The sequence below is a fragment of the Prionailurus bengalensis genome, chromosome B1 (genome assembly GCF_016509475.1).
Source record: "Prionailurus bengalensis isolate Pbe53 chromosome B1, Fcat_Pben_1.1_paternal_pri, whole genome shotgun sequence".
In the NCBI taxonomy this organism is placed as follows: Eukaryota; Metazoa; Chordata; class Mammalia; order Carnivora; family Felidae; genus Prionailurus; species Prionailurus bengalensis.
In genome coordinates, this window is record NC_057344.1 from 186,461,149 (window position 1) to 186,484,206 (window position 23,058).

Below are 23,058 nucleotides of genomic sequence, written 5' to 3' on the forward strand. Positions count from 1 at the left end.
TCTCTTTGTGCCGAAGACGCGCTGCGGTGAACACGGCCGGGCGCAGCATCGTGTCCCCCACACGGCTGGGTTTTGGCATCCGTCTTTCTGTCGGCGTTTGTTTTATTAGAGATAAGATGTTTTTCTATTAGCATTTAATGTTGTCGATCAAGATTATGGGAAGAGCTTGAAAGGGATGGGGTTTTTAATCAGGCCCCTGTCTTTGTAATGGTTAGGCGGCTGGAGAGAAAGGTGTAATTGAGCGTAATGGGTCCAGAGGGCCCACGGCTCCGCCTCATCATGTCAGGGCCCCGTAAGGCCTCCCAGCACGGGTGTTCTTGGCACCCTGCCCGCAGCCCTGTCTGTCACGGCCCCGACTGGCAGGTGGAAAGGGGCTTAAGCAAGCTCAGAAGGCTGGGCTTCCGGTTTGAAATCCACAGCCCCTGTTGAGCCCTGTTTGCTGACTGCTAGAGCTGAGTTTTCCAGCCTGTAATTCTGAAGGATTAATCGACCTGGACTGATGGAGTGGGGCTGGGGGGGGGGGGGGGGGAGCGGGGTGGGGGGGGATAAGAAGACAAGGAAGGGGACTCCAGGGGTGTTTTGATTTTTTGTTTCTGAGATGAGATAAGAGCCAGAACCTGGAAATGCTGGTTCTCTCCACTCAACCTGCGCTGCCTGTAGGGTTTTATGGCCGTGTAGGGTTAGGGCAAGATAAGCAGTTCCCTGTGCCACCTGAAACCTTGAACCCTTCACCTCGCTTCCTCTGTGCCGCCACGTACTGGGATTTTAAAGACAAGACACAGAGCGGGTGGCCCTAGGGTGGAGAGAGAGAGAGGAAAACAAGATAACTTCATGACAGCCCGTTTAAGGGGGACTGTGGGGCCAAGCACCAAGGGTGGGAACAGGGGAGATATCATCCCTCCTGGTTCTTTCCTTAGGGATCAAATGAGCTCTTGCAGGTGGCATCGGGAGCCACAGGAAATTAGAGGCTCGTCGAATGATAGACCTTTCTTTCTGCTGAACTCCGTTCATTTCCCCAGAAAGGCCCGATAACCAGATCCCAAAGCTCCAAACACCCCCTGAGAACCAGAATCACTCCTTGGAGAGGCTCTCCTGCAGGAAAAAGAGAGGCTCCCCAGCTGGGAAAGTTGGAAATTCCTCGGAAGTATCAGCTGTCAATAAATAGCACGCTTGTGATTCCGGGGGGGGGGGGGGGGGGGGCGGAGGGCGGGGAGGGCCGGCCCACCCTGATACCTCCCTGCCACGTCTCATCTGCGGCGTTACTCTGCTGTGCCGTGTGCTGCCTTAGCCTGCAGGAGAGCGGAGTGTAGGCAAGAAGGTCCAGCGTGGGCGCCTGGGCGGACCTCCCGCTGCTTTCTTCCCGCTCGCTTAGAGGTCACCCCAGTAGTGGGAGAGGTGGCACGGCCGAGTCGGTGCTCTGTTGCCCCTGGACACAGGAGCTGGGATCTGGACACACCACCTGCCCCTGCCCGTCAGGCCCCGATGCCCCTTTCATCCGTCTGCGCTTCAGCGCCTCCCGGCTCTCCAGACCCACCCCCTCAACTCCCTCTCCAGGGAGGTCGCTTCTGCAGCTGCAGACCTTGCACAGGCCAGCAGCCACAGAAATAATTTTCCTGCTGCACGAGGCCTTAACTATCTGCAAATGTTCAGCGCGACCGCATCGTCCGCCAGAGCCACCAAAGGAAAACACAGCCAGATTTAATACAATAATAATAAAAAGAAAGATCTCTCCCCTCGGAAGCTCTGGTTTTGACACACGGTCGGCCAGGTGCACATCTTTAGGGCCCATTGAATCACCTTCTGGAAAGCAGGGCTTACAATAAACTCCGTCCCATTCCGTCAGGGGCAGGGAAACGCTGAGTCCCAGAGAGAGGGGGGTTTGGGGTACGGAGGTCAGAGGGAGTGATAAGCCAAACTGTGTGTGCCGAGGGCCTGGGAGGGTTTTGTGTCAATGGATGGAATCGGAGCCAATGAGTTGATCCTGTCACGTGTGTAACCTTGACAATGCCCCATACGCACATATGACACTCCCCACCCCTGCTGTCCTAGCCCGACATGGTTCTCCTGTTCCACAGCCATTAAAGAGGAGGTTTCAGCAATTATTTATGGTTGTCTTCTGTCTTTTTGAGTCGTCGTGAAAGCATACAGCATTCTCTCTCCTCCACCAGGTAACCCTGTGTCAGTCAGAGTCCTCTCAGCTACAACTCACACTTTAAGAAACTTAATAGAGAAATGAATTACATTACGTAACACGCAGTTCAGAAGTAGGGCATTCCTGGGCTGGTTTATTCAAGAAGTCATCGAGTATCTGGGTTCCCATCTTCCTGCTCTGCCGAACCTCAGTGTCAGCTACTCCCTCAAGCTGCCAAGATGGCTGCCACAGCTCCAGCATCAGTCACTGTTCTTACATTTGTGTCCAAAGGCAGAAGGAAGTTTCTCCCCGTGTGTATGTGTGTGTGTTTAAGAGCAAGAGCAAGAAATCTAGTTCTTGGCACATTTCATCGGTCAGAATTATCGCATGCCTCTGTCTACACCAACGCCTGGCAAGGGAGATGGAATATTCCTGCGAAGGGTTTAGGTCCCGTAAGATCACCATGGGAACTAGGGAGGGCCCGACCCGGGACACGCACACTCTTAAAAGGGTGAACACGAAAACAAAACCAGGTCTGAAGAAGTACAGGAAAGTTAGAGATGGATTTAAAATAAACCACCGACAGCAATGTCTCTGAGGTCCATGTCTGATTTTGTTTCATTTTCTTCCCTTTAAAAGCCAGAATGTTGCGTTACTCATGGGTTTGGAGGTGGGGGGAGGGGCAGTGGTTGCTTGTTAAGAAAAATGCCATCTTCTCTCTGCTCCTCCCTGGCTTCTTTATCATCTGTTCTGTTTTGCAGCTGGAACGTTCCCACCTTTGTTTACCTCTTCGAGTATGTCTGTCCTTCCATTATTTTTCCAGCTCGGTTGCCAGCAGAATGCAGAGCAGTCTGGATAAATGAAACAGAGCTGACAGGCCTCTTAATGAGAGCTTGTTTGCACATACTGCATTTCTTGTGACGGCTCTGTACCTGAGAGCCTTTAGGTGTGGATTTTTACATACGAGCGTTTGTTGCGTTTGTCCTTGTAATTAAGGCCCCTGGAAACGGATTGGCTTTTTAAAGTCAGGCATTTCTCTTCCTTAACTCCTTTTTCCATGCCTCCTCTGTCCGCTTTCCCCTCCCCCTCTGTCGTCTTCACCTCACGTGGCTATTCCAGAAGCCTCTCTAGCTAGGAGGCTCCTCCTGGCATTCAGCTCAGTCCCTGCTGGGGCCTCCTCCCGGTAGGCAATCTTACGCTAAACTCATTTTCCCCTATGGGTCCTCTTGTGTCCTCAATCCCAAACACACACCATTGTGACGACGTGGAATTCTAAACGACTGGCATCAGTCGTTCACATGTTGGGGTGAACCTGGGGATGTGTTATTCCCACTGGGGCATTTGTGCCCCTATTCACCATGTGACATGAAAGGTTCAATCTCTTCCTCAAGGCATTTCAAAGACCAGCTACTTGCCCATTGGGGTTTTCGTCCCTGTTTCTTTAAAATTCCAGCACGCCTTTGCCACGCTTTTCTCCTGGTTCCATCACTTTCCTGTAGCCCTTGGGATGGCTTGGTATCCGACTTCTCCTTGAAAAAGCCCTCTCTTTGCTCTGCCCTCTGCTTTCATTCTGGACGCCTCCATTTGGAACAATCTCTCTTAATAATACTGAGGGTACCATCACACAGCTCAGTTAGGATGTCAAAGAGCCAAAAGATTCCCCTTACTTAACTCACTACTTTAATATATTCCTTTTTTCCAGATGTCTTTCTGAACAGAGAGAAATTTGAAATTCCGAGATGCAGTAGAGAGCTCAGTAGTGAATCTAATTAGAAAGGAGAAGCAGAAAAATAAGAAGGGCCTGTCTCTCGATATTATGATTGCTCACGAAAACAAAACAAAACAAGTTGATACAGCATGAAGGCAATTTAAGATGATAGATACAGATGTGCTGCCTTACATTTCATATCACCTCTTGAATGGGATTTTTTTTTTTTATAGGGAAAGTTTGTACAATACCGACAGGTTAGACTTTCTGGAATCTATGTAAACCCAGGAATATATTTTGGATCTTAGCCAAGGCCAGTGATAGCCTATTAAGTTTAAGACAATTGGTGAAAGAAAGAAAAGAGAAAGAGAAAGAAAGGAAGGAAGGAAGGAAGGAAGGAAGGAAGGAAGGAAGGGGAAAGAAAGAAAAAGAAAGGAAGAAAGAAAGAAAAAGAAAGAAAGAAAAAGGAAGGAGAAAAGAAAGAGAAGGAAGGAAAGAAAGAAAGAAGGAATGAGAAAGAAGGAAGAAAAGAGAAAGAATGAATGAAAGAAAGAAAGAAAAAAGAAAGAAAAAGAGAAGACCAGCTGCTATTTTGTAGTTTAACTTAAAGACAGAAGTAACTTCTATTCATTTGCAGACTTTGTGTTATTGGATTCTATGACCATCATGTAACGTAACTATATATTTTTTTTGTTACCTGAAATAAACATGCAGTAATTTTCCTGATACATATGATTATCTTTATTATTTGCCCCATTCTCCCTCTCCACCCTCGCCACAGGCCAGGCATATAGACTGAGCGTTCCTTCTGAACATATTGTAACAACTTATCAGTTGCAATCTGCCACCTAAAATTATTAGATCGTATGGTAGTCATGAAAATTATGGAGAATGTAAAGATTTTATGCATTCCGTCAAAAATGCCAGATCTAAAATCAGTTCGTTTATTTCCTGCAGTCTTTCAAGTTGACCAAAGCACTCACTGATTTGCTCTATTTTCTTACGTTTTTAGTATTTCTGCATATATATATATATATATATATGCACTGAAAAGCCCCACTCGGAAAAAAATTCACTGCAATTCTGAGAAAAAGCTTATCCTAAACATCTAAAGATAGCATTTCTAATTATTGTCTACATTGTGTTTAAACTGTGCAAACTCGAGCATTATTCTCACTTTACCAGCTGTGTCTAGGTAGAGTCATTACATCAAACGCTTCTAATTTTACGAAAAGAAATCAAAACAAGTGTGTGTTTAAGTCTCAGTGACAAATGCAAACCCTGTGAGTCAAACAGGCAAACTGATTAGCAAGCTGGCTGGGAAGTCAAAACAGCAAATATAAGGAGATTAACAAAACAGATCTGTAAGATGAGAGGGGTAAAAATAGCTTCCAGGGGCCAAGTGGGGTCCAGTGGGTGGGTCTGGCCGCACGCATCAAGTTCTGTGCCCAAAACCAGATGCCTGCCTGTACCACTCGCAATCTCCCTCCGTCCCAGAACTCTACCTGCCCTCCCCCAGGAGCGGGGATCAAAGTTCAGCACGCCAGCCTCTTCACCGGATGCAGAAACTTTCTTTCAAACCTAAGTGGAAGCGACGTTTCCTCTACTTGAATCTTTCTAGTTGCAGGCACTCACTAGGACACAAGGTCGTTCAGTCTGTTGGTACGTAGCTATTTTTCTGACATTAGCCATCACTATTAAGTAGACATTTATTAGATACTTAGGTCCTCCCTTTATACAGCTCTCACAAATAACACTCGATTTAATTCTCACAACAAATACAATATAATGATCTTATTTTACAGACGAGAAAACCCAGGCCCAGAGAGGTGAAGTGACTTAAGTCAGGTCACACAGCTTCTAAAAGTGTGGCGGAGCGGGGGTTCCAAACAGGCCACTTCACCCTTCTATTATTTCCTTTCTTTGTTTCTTGCCTCTGGAGCCCCATGGAAGAGCTTATCAATCCAATTCCCACCGATGGACCGAAAGAACATGGAATGGGTCTGCTAGGTTACCTCTTTAGTCTTGGAGGGTTGAGGGTCATGAAGAGAGAAACTAAAGACAGAAGATACTATGATCTGAATGTTTGTGCTCCCCCCCCCCCGCCAATTCATACTTTGAAGTCCTAACCCCCAAAGATGATGGTAACAGAAGGTGACACCTTTTCCCAAAGGTGTCCCAAAGTCATGAGGGGGGGAGCCTTATAAAAGAGGCTCAGAGAGATCCCTAACCCCTTCCTCCATGTGAGGACACAGTGAAAGGCACTGGGTGTGAACTCCAAAGAGGGCTTTCACCTGACCATGCTGGTGCCATGACCTTGGACTTCCAGTCTCCAGAACTGTGAGAAATGAAGTTCCGTTGTTTATAGGCCACCCGGTCTGGACTGTTCTATGACAGCCCAAATGGACTACGACATAAGGTAAGTGATGAGAAGCACCAGCCTCCTTCTAAAAAAGAAATCCAAACCTCCCTTGATGATCCTGAATTTAACCTATAATCCGGGCAGCGAGTGGAAGATGGGGTGTTGGGCATCCATCCGTGGGGTGTTCATTCCTCTCCACTGTGTGTCCTGTGTGCTTCCTGCCTCGTTTTCACCACTTTAAACTGTGGGGATAGGCAAACACATCTGTTGGGATCAGGATATTTAAAGAAGCAGTTTGCTAGTCCCCTTTCAACGCTAATCTGCACGGTTCAAGCGAACGCTTCAAACCAGTGAGAACCAGTTGGTGGAGCAAAGTCACCAGGCAAAAACCTTTCTCTCCAGTTGTCACTTGGGTTCAAGGAAAGATTTGTAAATAACAAGTTAGTCCTAGTAAGCGGTAAAAATAGCCACCGGGGATGGGTTTCTGGCGAAGGTTCCGTTTGACTCACTGCCTCGAGTCTGGGAGGAATGGAAGTCGCAGCTAGAAAGTGGGTCTGCCCGAGGAGCGTAAAAAGTTGTTGGGTGCTTTTATTCCACAAATGAAGGTGGCTACGCATTCTAATCTAGTCTGTGTAGAGATTATCATTTTCAAAAAGACAGGCTGAACATCCAAGTCTTAGTCAATATCAGCCTGCCCATGGGCTTCATTGTTCCAACCGCCTCTGTGTCAAGAAGTCAAGAGAAGCCTTGTCCTTATCCTGATTGTGGAGAAGGCCAGCAACTTCAGATCCCAAAGCCAACCGCCCTGCAAACTGCTCTGTCACACTGCTTCACTGGCCCTCTCACCATCTGGGACCTCAGGCTGCCCTCAGAGGCACGTGTGAGGAGACACAGGGCCCAGTGAAGTGGCATTAGCCTTGTGTCACGCTGGCGGCCCCAGCATCAGAACCACCAGGAAGCTTGTTGCAAATAGCTGTCCATCTTTCCCTTTGGATTCCAGCCCAGGATGCCCAGGGATTTTGGGGGTTTTGTGTGTGTGTGTGTGTGTGTGTGTGTGTGTGTGTGTGTGTTTTGTTTGTTTGTTTTTTCTTTTCTCACTTTCCTGAGTGATCCTGGTGCCCTCCATCTTGGGAGCCACACGGAAGGACAAGATAACCAGAGACCCCACGTCGTGGTCAGCAGATGCAGAGAGAAGAGGATAAGGAGAAATCCTGCCTGTTTTTGGGAAATATCTTTGCGGTTTCCAAATAGTAGCTGAGCCTAGGAGCAGAGCCTCAAACAAACAAACAAAAGTAACCAAGGCCCCAGTGCAAGACTGAATTGCTGAGTTTTAATGTGCAACATGAAGACTGCCAATCGGCCTCTCTGTGGGTGGCAGCGGGCGAGCAACAGCCGAGGACACCGGGCAGGGGCGCCTAACTGCAGGCTGCATGTGCTGGCATGGTGGGTGAGAGGTCGGGGGTCGGCGGTTGGGGTGGGGGGCTAGGTGACCTCAGGAAGGGTCTCAGAGCGCCTAGAAGGACTCTAAGGGGTGGGAGGAGTTGAGTCCTTAGGGCATAGCAGGATTGGTTCAGGGCTCCTGGAATGAGGGTAGAAAGGAACCTGGGGTGGGGGTGGGGGGTCCGGGAGGGTAGGTGGGTTATTTCAATACGTCCAGGGCTCCTCAGAGCTCGAGATGGGGGTCTCAGAGGGCACGGCCTGCCCTCTGGATGCGGAGGGGTGTCACCGCAGACGTGGTTGGAGGCCTCAGGGTGCAGGGGATTTTCGGGGAGACCTCAGCCGCGCAGAACTGGGACCCCGGGCGAGAAGGTGTCTCTGGGAGCTGGGGGGAGAAAGTCAAGGCCGGCAGGGGGCAGGTGCCTGGCGCGCGGAGGAGCGGCGGGGCCCGCAGGGGGGTCTCCGCGGGCCCCGCCCCGGGCGGGGGGCGCGCTCAGACGGCCTTGCACTCGCTGTCCCGCCGCCGCTTCCGGCGCTCGGCGTGCTCCTGCGCCTGGCGCGCCCAGGGCAGCGGCCCGCACACGCCCACCACGCAGCAGGCGAGCCGGGGGCCCGCGTTGCCGTTCTCCACGCTGGCCGCGTTGCCGCCGCGGCCCAGGTCGTCCTCGCCCGCGTGGACCACCACGGCGCGGCCCACGATCGAGTGCGGGCCGAAGAGCGAGGCGGCCAGGCCGCCGCGGTACTTCCAGAGGCGGCCGTCGCGCACGGCGAAGTTGCCGAAGTCGCCCGGGTGCTGCGGGTGCGGCACGGCCCGCGGGTTGTAGTGCGCGCCGGTGGAGTCGCAGCCCTGGCTCAGGTCCCCGAACTGGTGCACGTGGATGGCGCGGCTGGAGTTGTTGGGCTCGGCCGGGAAGCCCTCCAGGTCGAAGAAGGCCTCGAGCCGGGCGCCGGGCACCTGCTGCCGGAAGAGCACGAGGCCGCTCACCCGGGGCTGCGCCGCGTCCAGCGTGGCCGACGGCTGCACCCGGCAGGCGGCGTGGAGCGCGGCGTCCGGGCGGTCGCCCGCCGCCTGCCGCTGCGTCATCTCCTGCCAGATCGCCGTCACTTTCTCGTGCATGTCGCGGATCTGCGCCGCCGTGCTGGAGCCGGGCTCCTCCGGGTCCGGGTCGGACCAGGCGCGCGAGGCGCGGGCCGCCAGCAGCAGGTAGGCACACAGCAGCGCCGGCGCCAGCATGGCCGGAGTCGGGCACCTGCGGGCGCCCCCAGGGGTGGAGCAGAGCGAGCCTTAGTCCCTGGCAACGTGAGGACCCCCGACCCCAGGGGCTTCCTCGCCCAGCGCGCGTTCCTGCCTTTGGCCCCGTGCCTTTCTGGGCCTGCTATGCTCTGGGACCTGGGTCTGGTGCTGTGCTTGTAAAGATGGCCTTGACACAGTCTCAAGCAACTCATGGGGATCTTTTCGAGCCGCCAGGGTGATCAGGGCCCTCTCAAGTCCTGTCTGCATCACTTGGAGGAAGTCATGGGGCAATGGGGGGAGAGTCTCAGGGCACATAAGGATGGCCCTTCCAGACCTTCCCCTCCCCCATCACCCCCTGCCACCCTCGCTAAGCATCCTCCTGTACAGACCAGTTAAGACTTCCTACCCCTCATTCTCGGCCCTTAGAATAGCCGTGCCCTCTCCGAAGTGTCCTGCCCCCTCTTCTCTGCCGGGCACAGCAGACTTGAAGACAGAAACTCGGTTTTCCTCCTCATCAGCCCCAGCACCTGGGCCCACACCTGGCTGTAAGGAGACATTTAATATGTGATTGTTGAATGAGGACTTCACCGAGGGACAGGCATGTCATCAAGTCATTCTAACACCATCCTGTGATTGGAGATGGATGAGCTCTGGGCTGGGGAAGGACAGAGAAAGTAGTACCCATCCCGCCAGGGGAACGCCAGGAACGCTTCCCCAGAGGAGATGACATCTGAGCTTGGTCTCCCAAGACAAGCCGTTTTTGAGCCGAACCAGACTGGAGACTGCTTTCAGGCAGGAGGCACACCCTGACGTGTTCACAGCCTGTGAAAGGACATGGCATGTCTAAGGGACGGGGGGAGATTTTGTGTGGGAGAAATAGAGACAGCTGGAGGGAGAGGAGTTGCCCAATTGCAGCAACCCCGATGGGAACCAGTGAAGGCCTTCACCAAGGTGGAGGCAGCAATGCTGGAGGGGTATGGACTTGAGAGACGCCTTGGATAGCACGGACAGTGGGGGGGGGGGGGGAGAGGGGGGCACGAGCCGGCGCGATGACTGAGTAGCCAGCAGGGGAGACTGGGCTGGGCCCATGGACAGAGGCCCTGAGAGGACAGCAGGGAGGGTGAGTTCAGCCGAGCCCCCGGGGGTGAGAGTCTGGTCGGTGACGCACGTGGGGTGTTTGGTAGACATTTGGAAACACAGGTCTGGCCCTTGGAAAAGGCAGCGTCACTGGGAGGGGTTTTCCGTGTCGACTGCACGTCACATTCCGGTTCATAAAAGTCACGTGCCCAGGCCTTGCCCGAGAGCTTCTGATTCAGTGGGCATGAATTATTATTTTTGTAAAGCTCCGTCAGAGATTCTGGGACCCAGCCAGAGCTTGAGAGTCAAACACAGGTTCAAATCCCAGTTCTGACGTTTGCTCATGGCGATATTGTGGGGGAGTTACCGGCTCTGTCTTAGCTACCTGTAAAATAGGGTAATGTCACCGAGGATCACGGCGAGGATTAAGTGAGGTATTATATGGCAGGCCAGTTTCATATTTTTAAGTGCATCCTCAGGGATCAGGTCAACGGCACTTTCAAGGGTCTTCTCCCGCCCCACAGCAGGTACCATTTTAAAAGCAGACTCTGGGGTTGAGGATTTTTTTCTTTCCGTAACTGTTACAGAAAGGCAATCTAGTATGGTGAGTACAAGAAGGTGGTTCTGGAACTCACTGTCTGAAGCCTGCCTCTGCCACTTACTCTCTGAGGGTTTAGTTATTTTTATTGCAGAGCTAGGCAGAGTAACTGTCGGACTGAAAACTGGTGGGGCTCCAGCTCTTTCCTGAGCCTCAGTGTGTTTTTTGTTTTTTGTTTTTATCTGCAAATGGGGATAATAATACATACCTCAGGGGCTGGCTGAGACTTCAGGGAGACAGTTCGAATCGTTAACATTTATCAAACACACAGAAGCGCTGTTAAAAAGCACTTTGTATATGTTAATTCGTGTAAGTCTTCCATGAACCCTATGGGGTAGGTGTCACTGTTACCCCCATTCCAAAGGGCAGGAAACTGAGGCACAGAGAAGCAAGTGTCTCGCCCGAAGTCACACAATGAATAGCGGAGGGCAAGATTTAAAAGTGTGTGGTCCAAGCCAAGGTTTAGCCGCCACACCGAATGGCTCTCAAGTCGAAGGCACTTAGCATAGAGCCTGGTTGGTAGGAAGTTCCTAGTATACGGCGACTCGTAGCGAGCAGAGGGAAGCTGCTGATAGAAGTTTCGGGACAGGGGCACCTGGGTGGCTCACTAGGTTCGGCATCCAGCTCTCAGTTTCAACTCAGGTCATGATCTCACAGTTTGTGGCACCGAGTTCCTTGTCGGGATCTGTACTGACAGCTTGGAGCCTGCTTGGGATTCTCTCTCTTCCTCTCTCTCTCCCTCCCCTGCTCATGCTCTCTCTCTCTCTCCCTCCCTCTCTCAAAAATAAATAAATAAGCATTAAAAAAAAAAAAGGAGAAGTTTCAGGACAATCAGGTGAGAGATGCTATTGAGGCCGTGACAGGAGGACGTGATGCCCGGGAAGGGCTCCCAGGAGGAGTGGCCCAGAAAGTGAGGTCCAGGGAACCACCACCTCAGACATGGCCTGGTATGGGGTTACCGCCCTGGAGCCCCAGGGAGCAGGAGCGGAAGTGGGGGACCGTCCCAGGCCTCAGCCTCAAGCTGTCCACCATCATTGCCTGCCCCAGCCCCGCTGGCCGTCCTGCCCCCCACGAGGGCTCTGCCAGTTGGAAAACTCTTCCTTAAAAACAGAACAAAAACAGATGGCGCGGGGTGTGTCGATGAAGCTTTTTTTCAGAATTGGCTGGGTAATAATTAACATTTTAAGGAGATCCTTTTCTCTTGAGAGAAAAAGCATCTTCCTCCACCTCAGGTGAGCCGGGACTCCTTGGTTCTCAACCTGGGCTTCTACGTCCTGAGGCCGGTCCCCGGGAGGCTCCCTTTTCTCACACACACACCGTGTCCCCCTGAGATCGAGCTGTGAAGGACCAAGTGGTTTCGGGGGGCCCTGCTATGTGCCTGGTCTGGAAGGGGAGACAGGTCATTGGAGAAAGAGGTCAAAGGAAGCCACCAGGCCTGTGCCTCCTTCCTGGGTCTGGATCTGGGAAGACGGTGGCCCTTCTGACACCTTCCCCGTGTTCCGGTCCCTCGGCCCACTCCCAGAAGGAGCCCTGGACGTGAGCCTGAACCGGCCAGGAGCCCCCCCTCTGTGCCTCCGCCAACCAAGCAGGTGGTTCCGCAGGAGGAGGTCCTGGGAGAGGCGGCCTTCCTCACTCGGGATCACTCCTGACACTAAAGTCCACTGGGACTGGCCTCCGCGGTGCAAAGGACAACAGTTCCTTTCTCCCCGGAAGCCTCCCTCACCCCTTCCCCACCTCCCCGCTCATCCCCTCCCCAGCAGCCGGGTTCTGTCATTAGATGATCAGTCGCTATCCCAAGAAGCGCCTCCCCCCCCCCCCATGCCCCGCCCCAGTTTCAGACTCAAAAAACGCGCTCCGGGAAGAAGGAAACGAACTCCAACTTGGCACCCACCTTTCCCGCTCTTCCAAGAGAGCTTTCCTCCTGAGAAGCGGGGAGCTGCACCCAGCGTTCGCAGGAATGCAGGCTGGCTCCCGAGGCCGGGCTGTTTGGGGGCAGCGAGGGGAAGCCGGCCCAGGGGAGTGGTCACGGCCGGGAAGGAAAGAAGGCCATTGGGCTGACTTTGCGAAGGAATGTAGGCCAGGTCCCTAGTCGTCCGATTGCCTCACCTCCTCCTCTGACTCCACCCGCCTCCACCTCCGCCCTCCCCAGCCCCCGGGCTCCCTGGCCAGTTGTTCCTTCCTGTGACTCCACTGAGTGGCGCCCAGACGGAGCCAGTGACCTTCAGCCGGCAGCAGGGGGATAAGAAGGAGACAGAAAGCAGCCTGTTTGGAGAGATGTACAATGGTCTCTTTCTTGAGCGGCCTTTAGCTCTTCCCTGATTTCCTCAGCTGTTGACTTATTTTTGCTCGATGCTACCAAGAAGGGAATGGGCCCCTTGCAGATACACGTGGTGTTTTCGTCCCAGAGCCTTTGAGAGGTGAGAGGCAGGAGGGTGGGGAGGCCGTGCACTCCGGCTGCCCAGGCCCCGCTGTGTCACATCCTGACTTTGCTCCCGGACCAGCTCCCCCCGGGACCTCCCTTTCATCATCTGTAAAATGGTGATATGATGTCAACCCGGCGGCTGGCACACAATCAAACTCCTCAGCAATCATCATCACTGTTGTCGCTTTATTATTAAAGTTCTCGAGAAGTCTTTGGAGCGTGTGCGGCCCAGGGCACCGCGAGCCTTTTCCACATCCCTCCCCCCCCCCCCCCAGTGGCCTTCCTTCCTTTGCTGCCATCATCTTTTCTCAATCACGGCAGCACTTTCCTGAAATAGCAGCTTTTCCCTCCCAGAAAAGCCCGCATGGGAGAAGGCAGTCCTGTCTGCCTGCTTGTCCGCCCTCCAGCCTTCTTTCCTTCAACCAATGTTCTGTGGGTGCTCACTCCATGCTGGGTGCCCAAACCTGCCGAAGCCCCTGCCCTCTGGGGGTTCGTAGTCCGGGAGGGACAGATCCACCCAGTACAGAGTGCGGAGTGAGGCTGCAAAGGGACGGACAGGGCCCCTAGAGACCCAAATACTAGTCCTGGCAGCCGGAAAGCTTGTTCAGCATCTTAGATTCCGGGCCCCACCCGAGGCTGAGTGAATCAATTGCCAGGTTCCTAGAACTGTTTGTTTGCTTGCTTGTTTTTTCAAGGTGGTCATTCTGGCGGGCAGCCAGCTCTGGGATCTTCTGTTCGCCCCCACCCTTCCTTTGGCAACGGCACCTCAGTTTTCCGCATTTGCATTCCATGCAGGTGGAATTGACTTCATCCCTCACTCCAGAGGTGGGCTTGTGACTCGTCAAAACATTGCATTGGTTCCAGGATAATCCACGCAGAGCCAGTGAAATGGAATGCCCCTTCCGCCGGGACTTTTAGAAAGACTGGAGTTCTAGCCACCCCCTGGCCCCCACTGGGGGAGAACCCAGCTGAAGACTGGGCCAACGTGGAGGGAAGCGGAATAAAAGTTGAGTGAAATCGTGACTCAGGGGCAGAGTTTGCACCCCCTGGATCTAGCCGTACCTGAAGCTCTGTTTTTTTACGTCAGTCAATACGTTCTCATTTTGCTCAAGTTGTCTGGGTTGGGTTTTCCGAACTGGCAACTGAACACTTTGCGGGACACTTTCTCATACGGTATTCTATGTAACGTTTGTATTCATGGTGTGGGATGGGCCGTTAGCTTGCCCACTTGGTAGATAAGGAAAATGAGGTTCGGAAAGAACCCGGAAGGGGCCCGAGGTTGCAGAGCCTAGAAAGTGGCAAAGTCGAGAGCTCAAGACTCTGATCCCTAAAGCCTGCCTCCTTAATAGTTACACTTTACTACCTCGCAGGCTGAGAGATGAAAGAAAGAGACAGCAGGTGAGCCGGCCCCCCACGGCTGTCTCCTCGCATCAGTGACTGCCTTGCAGCCAGACGCTGAACTGCTGACCTCTCTTTCTTTTCACGTCGGTTAATGTCTAATACAACAACCGAAAAAATCCAGGGAGTGTTGTAAAAGCAGCAGTATTAGAAAATGCAGTCCGAGGTACTCCTGTCTGTGTAGAAGAGATCTCTGCTAGAAAACTTTGAACTTCCTTTGTGCAGGGACACCGATTATAGTTTCCTTTTCATTGTGCTCAGAAAACGCATAGAACAAAATTCCACCAGGAAATAAAGCGGTTCCCACGAGGAGAAAACTTTTCGAAGCAGTGACTAGGGTCTCCAGGTGGCGTCCCTAAAAGGCCAAATTCTGTGTGATGATAGTTTAACCCAACCCGAGTACTTTAGACACGCCAGAGAAGACTCCCAACTGTGTCTGGCTGCCTCAGGTTGGCCCAGACACCCCAGAGGGAGGGAGGCAGAGCCAGGGAACGACAGGGTCTAAGGTCATTTTGTCCAAACACATCAGGGTAATACAGGGGCAAGGAGGTCCTTGTTAGTAAGGTTGGGCAAAGAAGCATCATTCTTAGTGATAGCAATAAACTAATAGCATCTAGCATTTATTAAAGTGGCTCTTGTGTGCCGGGCACTTGTTACACAATTTGTGTGCACCTTTGCGTCCCCGTGACTAGCCCCGCTCCTCAGTGAAGAAGGGAGATTGCATTCTGGGTCCGTGGAGCATTCTGGCAAGTTTCCTCTTCCCTGTGAACGCGTCACCCTTCCGCTCACAGGTCAGGACAATGTGTGCGAATCAGGAGGTAATGAAAGCCAGTCAGAGCCAGGACCTTCTCAACTAATTACACTTGGCTGGCCATGTGACGAGAATGACCAATGACAGGACACGACAGCGGTGCCTTTTCCGACCAGAAGGCTAGGGTGTGCGAAGGAAGTTACTCTCAGGAAAGCACCAGAGTGAGACCCTTCCAGGCGAAGCTCTGCACGCGCCCTGACCCTGCCTCCGGTTCCCCTTCCTGCCCATATCTGTGAGAGGAAACAGGTCATTCCTGCTTTACCTACCGTCTGAAAACAAGATAGCAGCGTGAATAACCAAAAAGCACATTGGGCGTGGTGCCTCTTTCCTCAAAATAATCGCACAGTGTATTCCTCTTGGGAAAAGGGAAGCATTTTCAGCTTACTTTCTCATCATACTTTAAAAAAAATACTTGCCGAGCGCGACGACCACACCTGCCCCTCCCTCTTCTTGCTCCCCCCCCCCCCCCCCCCACTGTAGAAGCTGGAAAGTCAGACACTTGCTTTCACCCAGGGGCACTCATGGGACCCAGTAATCCAGCAGTGAGATCCAGAACCTGATGTCACTTTGGGGAAGGCAGAATTTTAAAAGGGGCAGAAATGGTTGGTGCCTCTTTCCTCTTGCTCTTGCCTTGAACGTGGGTGCGACGTCTAACGACGAGGCAGCCACGTTGGGACTACGTGTCGGCAAGAGTGAGAACAGAAGCCAACAGAGGGGAAAGATGGAAAGAATCTAGGTCCTCAGAAACCTCATGGAAAACGTGGTGAAAAAAAGAAAAAAAACTAAATGAAACCCAGTGCCCCACTGAGCACCTTAACCAACACCCGTGCAGCTCTAGTCTTCTTGTTCTAGGAGAAAAGAAACTTCAAATACGTTCTCCTGTTAGTGAGATTCTGTTATTTGCAGCCAAATTCATGCCCAACTGATATGGTTAGATGCCAGACCCTTCGGTGGGCATCATGAGTAGGAACTTGTAGAAATCAGAGCCTTCCTTCAAGCAGCCTGTAGTCTATTCGGAGAGACCTATATATGAGAGACCAAAGCACAGTCCTGTAGGGAGGATATAGTCACTCCCATATTTTACAGATAAGGAAATAGACTCACAGGACTTAACTGACTTGTCCAGTGTCATACCTATAGGTACAGAGGAGGGACTCATGCCCAGGTGGCTGAGCTGTCAGGCTCTTGACCTTGTACCTCACCCGTTATGAGGCTCCATTCACCATCTCTTCACTTTTCCCATGCTGTCACACACACACACACACACACACACACACACACACACACCCTGCAACCTCACCCTGAAGAAGCAATACTGTCCTCACTCAAGACCCTAGAATGACCAAACTAACAGAAAAGATGGGCAGAAAAACTCCTCAGGAACTTATGCAAAAAGCCCAAAGGTCGCGACATGTAGAGAGTGAAATCTAGAGACAAAGGCGATAGAATATTCTCTACTGCTAGGGTTATGGAAAATTGTTGCTGGAAGCAGCTATAGAGAAAAGAGAGGTCCTCTGACTCAGCTTCTGTTCTAGAAGAGAAATTAGAAAATCTACATGCTAACAGGATTCAAAAAGCCTTAGAATCAAGGCCCGGGAACGAAAATAGGGAAGCAGCCATGTGATTCATTCAGAAAACAAATCCAATATGGTTCTGGCCCTTCTTCAGTGATGGTTCCAAAGGGAGTGCGTTGGAACCCCCATCAGAGCTTCCAAATCACTGTCGCCCACCAGGCCCACTGAAGGGGGCAGCAGCATCTGGAAGATTGGGACAGTTAGAGTAGTTAATAAATTGAATTAATTTTGGAGCAATCTAATAAAGTCATGAACCTCCTCATAGTGCTTCTGGGCCCTGGCCCAGATGTACAGGGCACCACCTTGCCCTCTCTGGAAAGAACAGGAGAGATAAAGTCGGGTCTTATGACATTCTGCTCACAATGGAGAGGTGAGAGGATCTACTGGTGGCTCCAACCAGGGACCAAGACATGGAACTTTTTGAGTGTTTCCCTCAACTTTTGTCCATCGCGGTGTAAGAAGCTTTTCACGTTGGTCTTTCTCCACAAAACGTACATCAAATACAGGCATTTATCTCTCATTGGCCTATTTCCCTCAAAAGCCAAGGCAAAAGAGATGGGATCTAACTATTGGCTCAACTCTTTTATTTTACTTATGGAGACATGCTTAATAATCAGAGCATTGTTCTAGTTGGGTTTTCTCTATCAGAATAAAGTTGTCTTTTCATTTGTGAGCATATATTCATTATATAATCACTAGTATAGACTTGAAATTGCTTTTGCAGCCGAGAGCAGCTATTTGTAAAAGAAAATGGCTATGCATAGCCTGAAACCAGCCTCCCTTTTCTTAATTCTAAGCCTCAAAGTTAGATCATCTCAAACGGAACTTGAATATTTACTGTAACAGGAATTGAAAATTCAAATGCCTGTGGGGGCCAGACAGGTTATACAATGAATAAAATAGGCCAAGTGCATGCCCTTCCCTTTTTGCCTTTAAACACACAGCCTTCTTATTTACCTCGTGTCTTCATATTGTAGTGGAGATCTTTATCTGAAGAAATATTTGCAGCTCATTGAAAAAGAGCAATCCAGCCCCCGGTGCGTGGGCAGAACGCAAGATGCCAAGTCTATTGGGGGCAGGGGCGGCCCAACCATGTGTTGCCATATTGGAATGCAGCCCATTACCGCCAGATCTTCCACTCCTCAAGAGACGCCAGAGATTCAGATTTCCACGTGATAGCTCTCATTTTTTAGAAAGTAGTTAAGGGGCACCTGGGTGACTCAGTCGCTTAAGCGTCTGACTTCCACTCGGGTCATGATCTCCTGGTTCGTGAGTTCGAGCCCCACATCAGGCTCTGTGCTGACAGCTCATAGCCTGGAGCGTGCTTCAGATTCTGTGTCTCCCTCTCTCTCTCTACCCCACCGCCCCCCTCACACTCTGTGGCCTTCTCTCTCTCTCTCAAACAAATAAACATTAAAATTTTTTTAATTAAAAAAAATTAAGAAGTAGTTCATTAGGGTTATTTGCTGCCTACAAGAGTTACATATGAAATATAAAGACACAGGTTGGCAGTAAAAAGATGAAAAAAGATATACCATGTGAACAGTAAGCATAAAATGAGCATGGTTGTCTTAATAGCAGATACAGTAGATTTCAAGACAAAGACTGTTGCCATGGTCACAGAAATTGGACAGCTCGTGATGATAAAGGCACATTTATCAGAAAGACAATAATCCTCAGTGTTTATCTCTCTAATAGCAAAGCCTTGAAATACACTAGACAAAAACTTACAAAGCTAAAGAGAGAAATAAATCCACAATCATAGTTGCATATTTTTAACATACCCTCTTACTAGTTGATAGAAGAAATAGTATTTAGATTATCTGAACATTATCAACCAACATGACTGAAATGATATTTTCCCAAGAATTCAGAATAAGTGTTCTTTGCAAGTTTACACGAAATGTTCACCAAGATAGACCGTATCCTAGTCTGTCTTGTTTCATTAAATTTGAAAAGGTGAAAGCTTTACAGAGTATGTTATCTGGTTGCAATGAAGAAATGGAAATCAGTAACACTGAGAGATCTAGAAAATCCCCAAATGCATGGAAATTAAATCATGCACACTAAATAATCTGTGAGTCAAAGAACCCATAAGAGAAATTAGAAGATATTTCTGAGTGAGTCATAATGAAAGGAACATACCAAAATTTGTGGGATGTAGCCAAAGCAGTTTTGAGAGGAAAATGTATAATTTTAAATGCCTAGAAAAATACAAAGGTTTAAATGTTATGAAGCTATAAAAGTAGCAGCAAATTAAACCCAATGTATATAGAAGGAAAGAAATAGGAACGTAAATCAATGGAGTTCAGAACAGATAAACATTACCGAAAGTTAAAAAAAAGCCAAAAGTAGCTTCTTTGAAGATTATACAACTGATAAAGCTCTAGCAAGCCTAATTAAAAGAGAGAGAAATCTGAATTACCATTGTGAGAAATACAAAAGGCATATCACTTCATGTCCTATAGCTAACAAAAGGATAAGGAAATATTTTGAACAAATTTATGGTTATAAATGCAATATAGCCCCATATATTTAAAGTCTATTTTCCAATTAAAATTTTTTTTCCCACAAAGAAAAGTATAGTCCACATGGATTCACTGGTGAATTCTACCAAACGCTTATCAAATATTTGAGAAGTTATACCAAACTTACACAAACTCTTGCAGAGAAGAAAGGAGAAAATTCTTCTCACTTCATTTTATGAGGCTCGCATAACCCTGAAACCAAAATCTTGATAGACCAATATCCCTCATGGGCCTGAGAAGAATAATAGCAAAAGAAATCCAGAAAATATATGTGGAAAATATATCATGGCCAAGTACAATTTATCTCAGAAATGCAAGATTGGTTTAACATTTGAAGACTCACGGATGCAATTCACCACATTAACAGAATAAAGAAGAAAAATATTTTATTTTCGTGATAAAAAAACTGTTAGCAAACTAGAAATAGAGGGGACCTTCCTCAATTTTATTAAAGGCAGCTATGAAAAACTTACAGGTACTAGCATACTTAATGGAGAAATCTTGACCGCTTTCCACTTAGGGAACAAGGCAAGGTTATTTGCTTTCTCCACCTCCATTCAACACTGTAGTAGAAGTCTAGCCAAGGCAATATGACAAGAAAAAAACATAATAAAAAGCATGGATATTGAGAGAGAAGAAAGTAAACATACAAACGTCACGACTATCTGCATAGGAAAGTCGAAGGGCTATTAAAAAAAACACTACTATGAATAACAAGAGAACTTAAGGTCATATAATACAAAGTCAGAAAATAAAAATCAGTTGGAACTTTATATACTAGCAACAAACAATTGAAAATAGAATAGATACTATTTATAACAGCACCAAAGAAGAAAATACTCAGCGATAAATTTGGGAAAGAATCTAAGACCTCTGTACTTAACGTGTACAAAATGCACACAAATGCAAAATGTTTCTGAGCGATATTAACGTAGATGTAAAAGCGGGTGTTCCATATTCACGAATGATAAAGATTCAGTATTGTCAAGATGTCCATTATCTGACTGTAATTCTAGTCAAAATCTCAGCAGACCTATTTGTAGAAATTGAAGAAGTGGCTTCACATCGTACGTAGAAAAGCAACGGATCTAGAATTGCTAAAATAATTCTGAAAAAAAAAAGTTCACAGACTAATACTACCTGACTATTGTAAGACTTTAGAATAGGAGGTAAATCTTTGTGACCCTCAAGAGGGTAACGATTGCTTAATAGGAGGACGACAAGCAGAAGCCATAAGAGAAGAAATGGACAAACGGACTTCATCTTAAGTAAAAATGACACCCCTGTGAAACTGAAAAAACAAATCACAGCCTGGGAGAAAATATTCCTAATACATAGATCTACCAAAGGATTTGTATCCAGAATATATAAAGAACTCTCAGAACATAAGAAGAAGAAGAAAGATGACCCAATTTTTTTTTTTTTTTTGAGACAGAGAGAGACAGAGCATGAACACGGGAGGGGCAGAGAGAGAGGGAGACACAGAATCTGAAACAGGCTCCAGGCTCTGAGCTGTCAGCACAGAGCCCGACGCGGGGCTTGAACTCACGGACCCTGAGATCATGACCTGAGCCGAAGTTGGACGCTTAACCGACCAAGCCACCCAGGTGCCCCAGATGACCCAATTTTAAAAACAGATCAAAGAATTTAACCAGTGGCTTCACAAAAGAAGATATATAAGTGTCTTTATTGGTCATCATGAAAATGCAAAACAAAATCACAACCGAATGCCACTTGATCAGGGTGCCTGCTAAAAATAAAAAGACTGACAATGTAAACGTTGGTGAGGACGTAGATTAACTAAAACTCATACATTTTGGTGGGAGTATAAAACAGTACAACCACTTTGGAAAACTGTAAGTTTCATATAGGGTTAAATACATATTTAACATGTGATCTGATTTTTTCCCCTAGATATTTACTCAAGGGAAACAAAAATGTATGTCTATACAAAGACACAAGAGTATATGTAAGAGCTTTAATTGTAAGTTCTACTGGAAACATCACAATTGTTCATCAGCAGGTGAATAGATCATTTGTGTTATATTTCCACAGTTGAATATTGTTCAGAAATAAAAGGCTGTTGGCACATACAACAATGTGGATGGACCTCAACACTATTTAACCCTGAGTGACAGAAGCCAGACACAAAATAGTGCATACTGTATGATTCTGTTCACATGAAGTCCTGGAACAGCTCAACTAATCTATTATCATCAGAATCATGAAGGGGTTAGGGTACAGGGGCATTGGATATGAGTGTGTTAGACTTGGCTGCAGAGGGACTTGAGAAGTTTCTCTAGGGTGATGAGGTGTTCTATATACAGAATATTGAATATGGGATGCTTACGTGAGGGTTTACATTTGCCAAAGATCATGCATTTTATTGCTTGTAAGTTATACTTTAATACATTTGGAAAGCAGAAACGTTTGTAAATGGCCTGATAACAAGGTTGGCAGCTGTTGGGCTGACCTCATTGGTGTGAGGATAGCCTCAAGTTCAAAGTCTTTCCAGGCAAAGTCATTCAAATGGAACTTTGTATGATACGTTGTTGGTCCTTAAAATTCAGTCTTGCAGCGTTTGAGATCAGACCTCTGATGAGCCAGCATTCTGGAGTAAAAAGAGAAGACTTCATTGCGGGGCTGGGTGTCTTGTTGAGGTGTAAAAACAACTGAGGCTAGCTGGACCCGCTCTCCCTGAGACCTTAGGAGAGGTGAGAGCACTGCTCTTGACCTCATGCTGACTGAGTTGGCACCCCTCCCAGCATTTGCCCACTCTGAACCCTGGGGTTCTCACACGTAAGAACAGAGACCGGAATCGGGTAGGGATTAAAGGAGATATGGATGTAAAAGTGATAAGAGAGTGTGTGGCATATGGTAACCACATTGTGTAATTTTATCACTTGTTTTTGAGGATGTCTCATTTTCTACACTGAGCTAGGAAATAGACGAAGACATTAGGGTGGAGTTAGGAGACAGTTGTGAGTATAAAATTAATTTTTTTATATAGTCACGGGTGACTGTCTCCTCTTTAAGACTCAAGAGACTGGCACTATGGGTTTCTTGTATTAACTGGATCTCCTTACATTGCACAAATGCAACTCATGTCAAATTCAGTAATTGGGGTTTTATTTGTTCATGTAACTAAAAACCCCAGGAGCTTACATTCCAGTAGCTCTGCAACCCCTGATAATTCCAACAGAGCCCCAGGTTGAGTCTCACAGAACCTATTTGGGTCATGTTTGCCCATCAGAACCAACTCCTGAGATTGGAATACGAGATTGTGTCACAGACCCATCCCTCTAGCCAGGAGTTGGGCCAGCACACCAGAACCACACGGGGAGAGAGGGAAAGACAGGGTTCCCCAAAGGAAAACACAGGTGCCTCTCTGTCCTGTCCTGGCTCTGTCCGTCTGGCAGGCGGTTCCTGGTACAACTTGTTCTCCCCTGGTTCTCCACTGAATACCATGGGGCTTTATGCGTTAGCAGATTAGCATTCTGGGGAGGAATTAACTCTTGCGAAGCTGCCTATACATCATGTGATCCTGTCATCACTTTTCACATCCATTCCCAGTGAGGCACCAGTTCTGGAAATTCCTAAGAACATTAGCTCCACACTGGAAAAAAAAAAAAAAAAGACTATTTCCAATAAGCAACCATGATTTTGCTTTGTTATTAAACAGACTTTGGAATCTTTTTCTTTCCACTTGAACAGAGTTTGGGTCGACTTTAGCACGCTCTAGTAGAGTGAAGGTGACTCAGTTGGGAGGAAAAAGAAG

At 48.7% G+C, this 23,058-nt stretch overlaps 1 protein-coding gene and 1 long non-coding RNA gene across 3 annotated transcripts; one reads left to right on the plus strand and one right to left on the minus strand.

The window, feature by feature from the left end:
• Positions 1 to 7,509: 7,509 nt before the first annotated feature.
• Positions 7,510 to 12,646, minus strand: SOD3 (superoxide dismutase 3). 2 transcript variants are annotated; one of them, XM_043572866.1, is made up of 2 exons: positions 12,439 to 12,646; positions 7,510 to 8,888 (listed from the first exon to the last, which is right to left on the minus strand). In XM_043572866.1, exon 2 carries the CDS (start codon positions 8,870 to 8,872, stop codon positions 8,132 to 8,134), a length of 741 nt encoding a protein of 246 aa, XP_043428801.1. In that variant the 5' UTR covers positions 8,873 to 8,888; positions 12,439 to 12,646; the 3' UTR covers positions 7,510 to 8,131. The 2 variants fall into 2 exon arrangements, with proteins under 2 accessions (XP_043428801.1, XP_043428802.1); XM_043572867.1 differs by having other exon boundaries at positions 7,510 to 9,415; positions 12,439 to 12,556.
• Positions 12,647 to 12,678: 32 nt separating this feature from the next.
• On the plus strand, positions 12,679 to 14,030 carry LOC122478993. The gene is made up of 2 exons (XR_006296208.1): positions 12,679 to 12,964; positions 13,765 to 14,030. It is a non-coding gene; the product is annotated as an uncharacterized LOC122478993 (long non-coding RNA).
• Positions 14,031 to 23,058: the final 9,028 nt, after the last annotated feature.

Excerpts from the sequence above, each read along its gene's own strand:
- SOD3 (XM_043572866.1), bottom strand. The coding sequence starts at position 8,872 with ATGCTGGCGCCGGCGCTGCTGTGTGCCTACCTGCTGCTGGCGGCCCGC.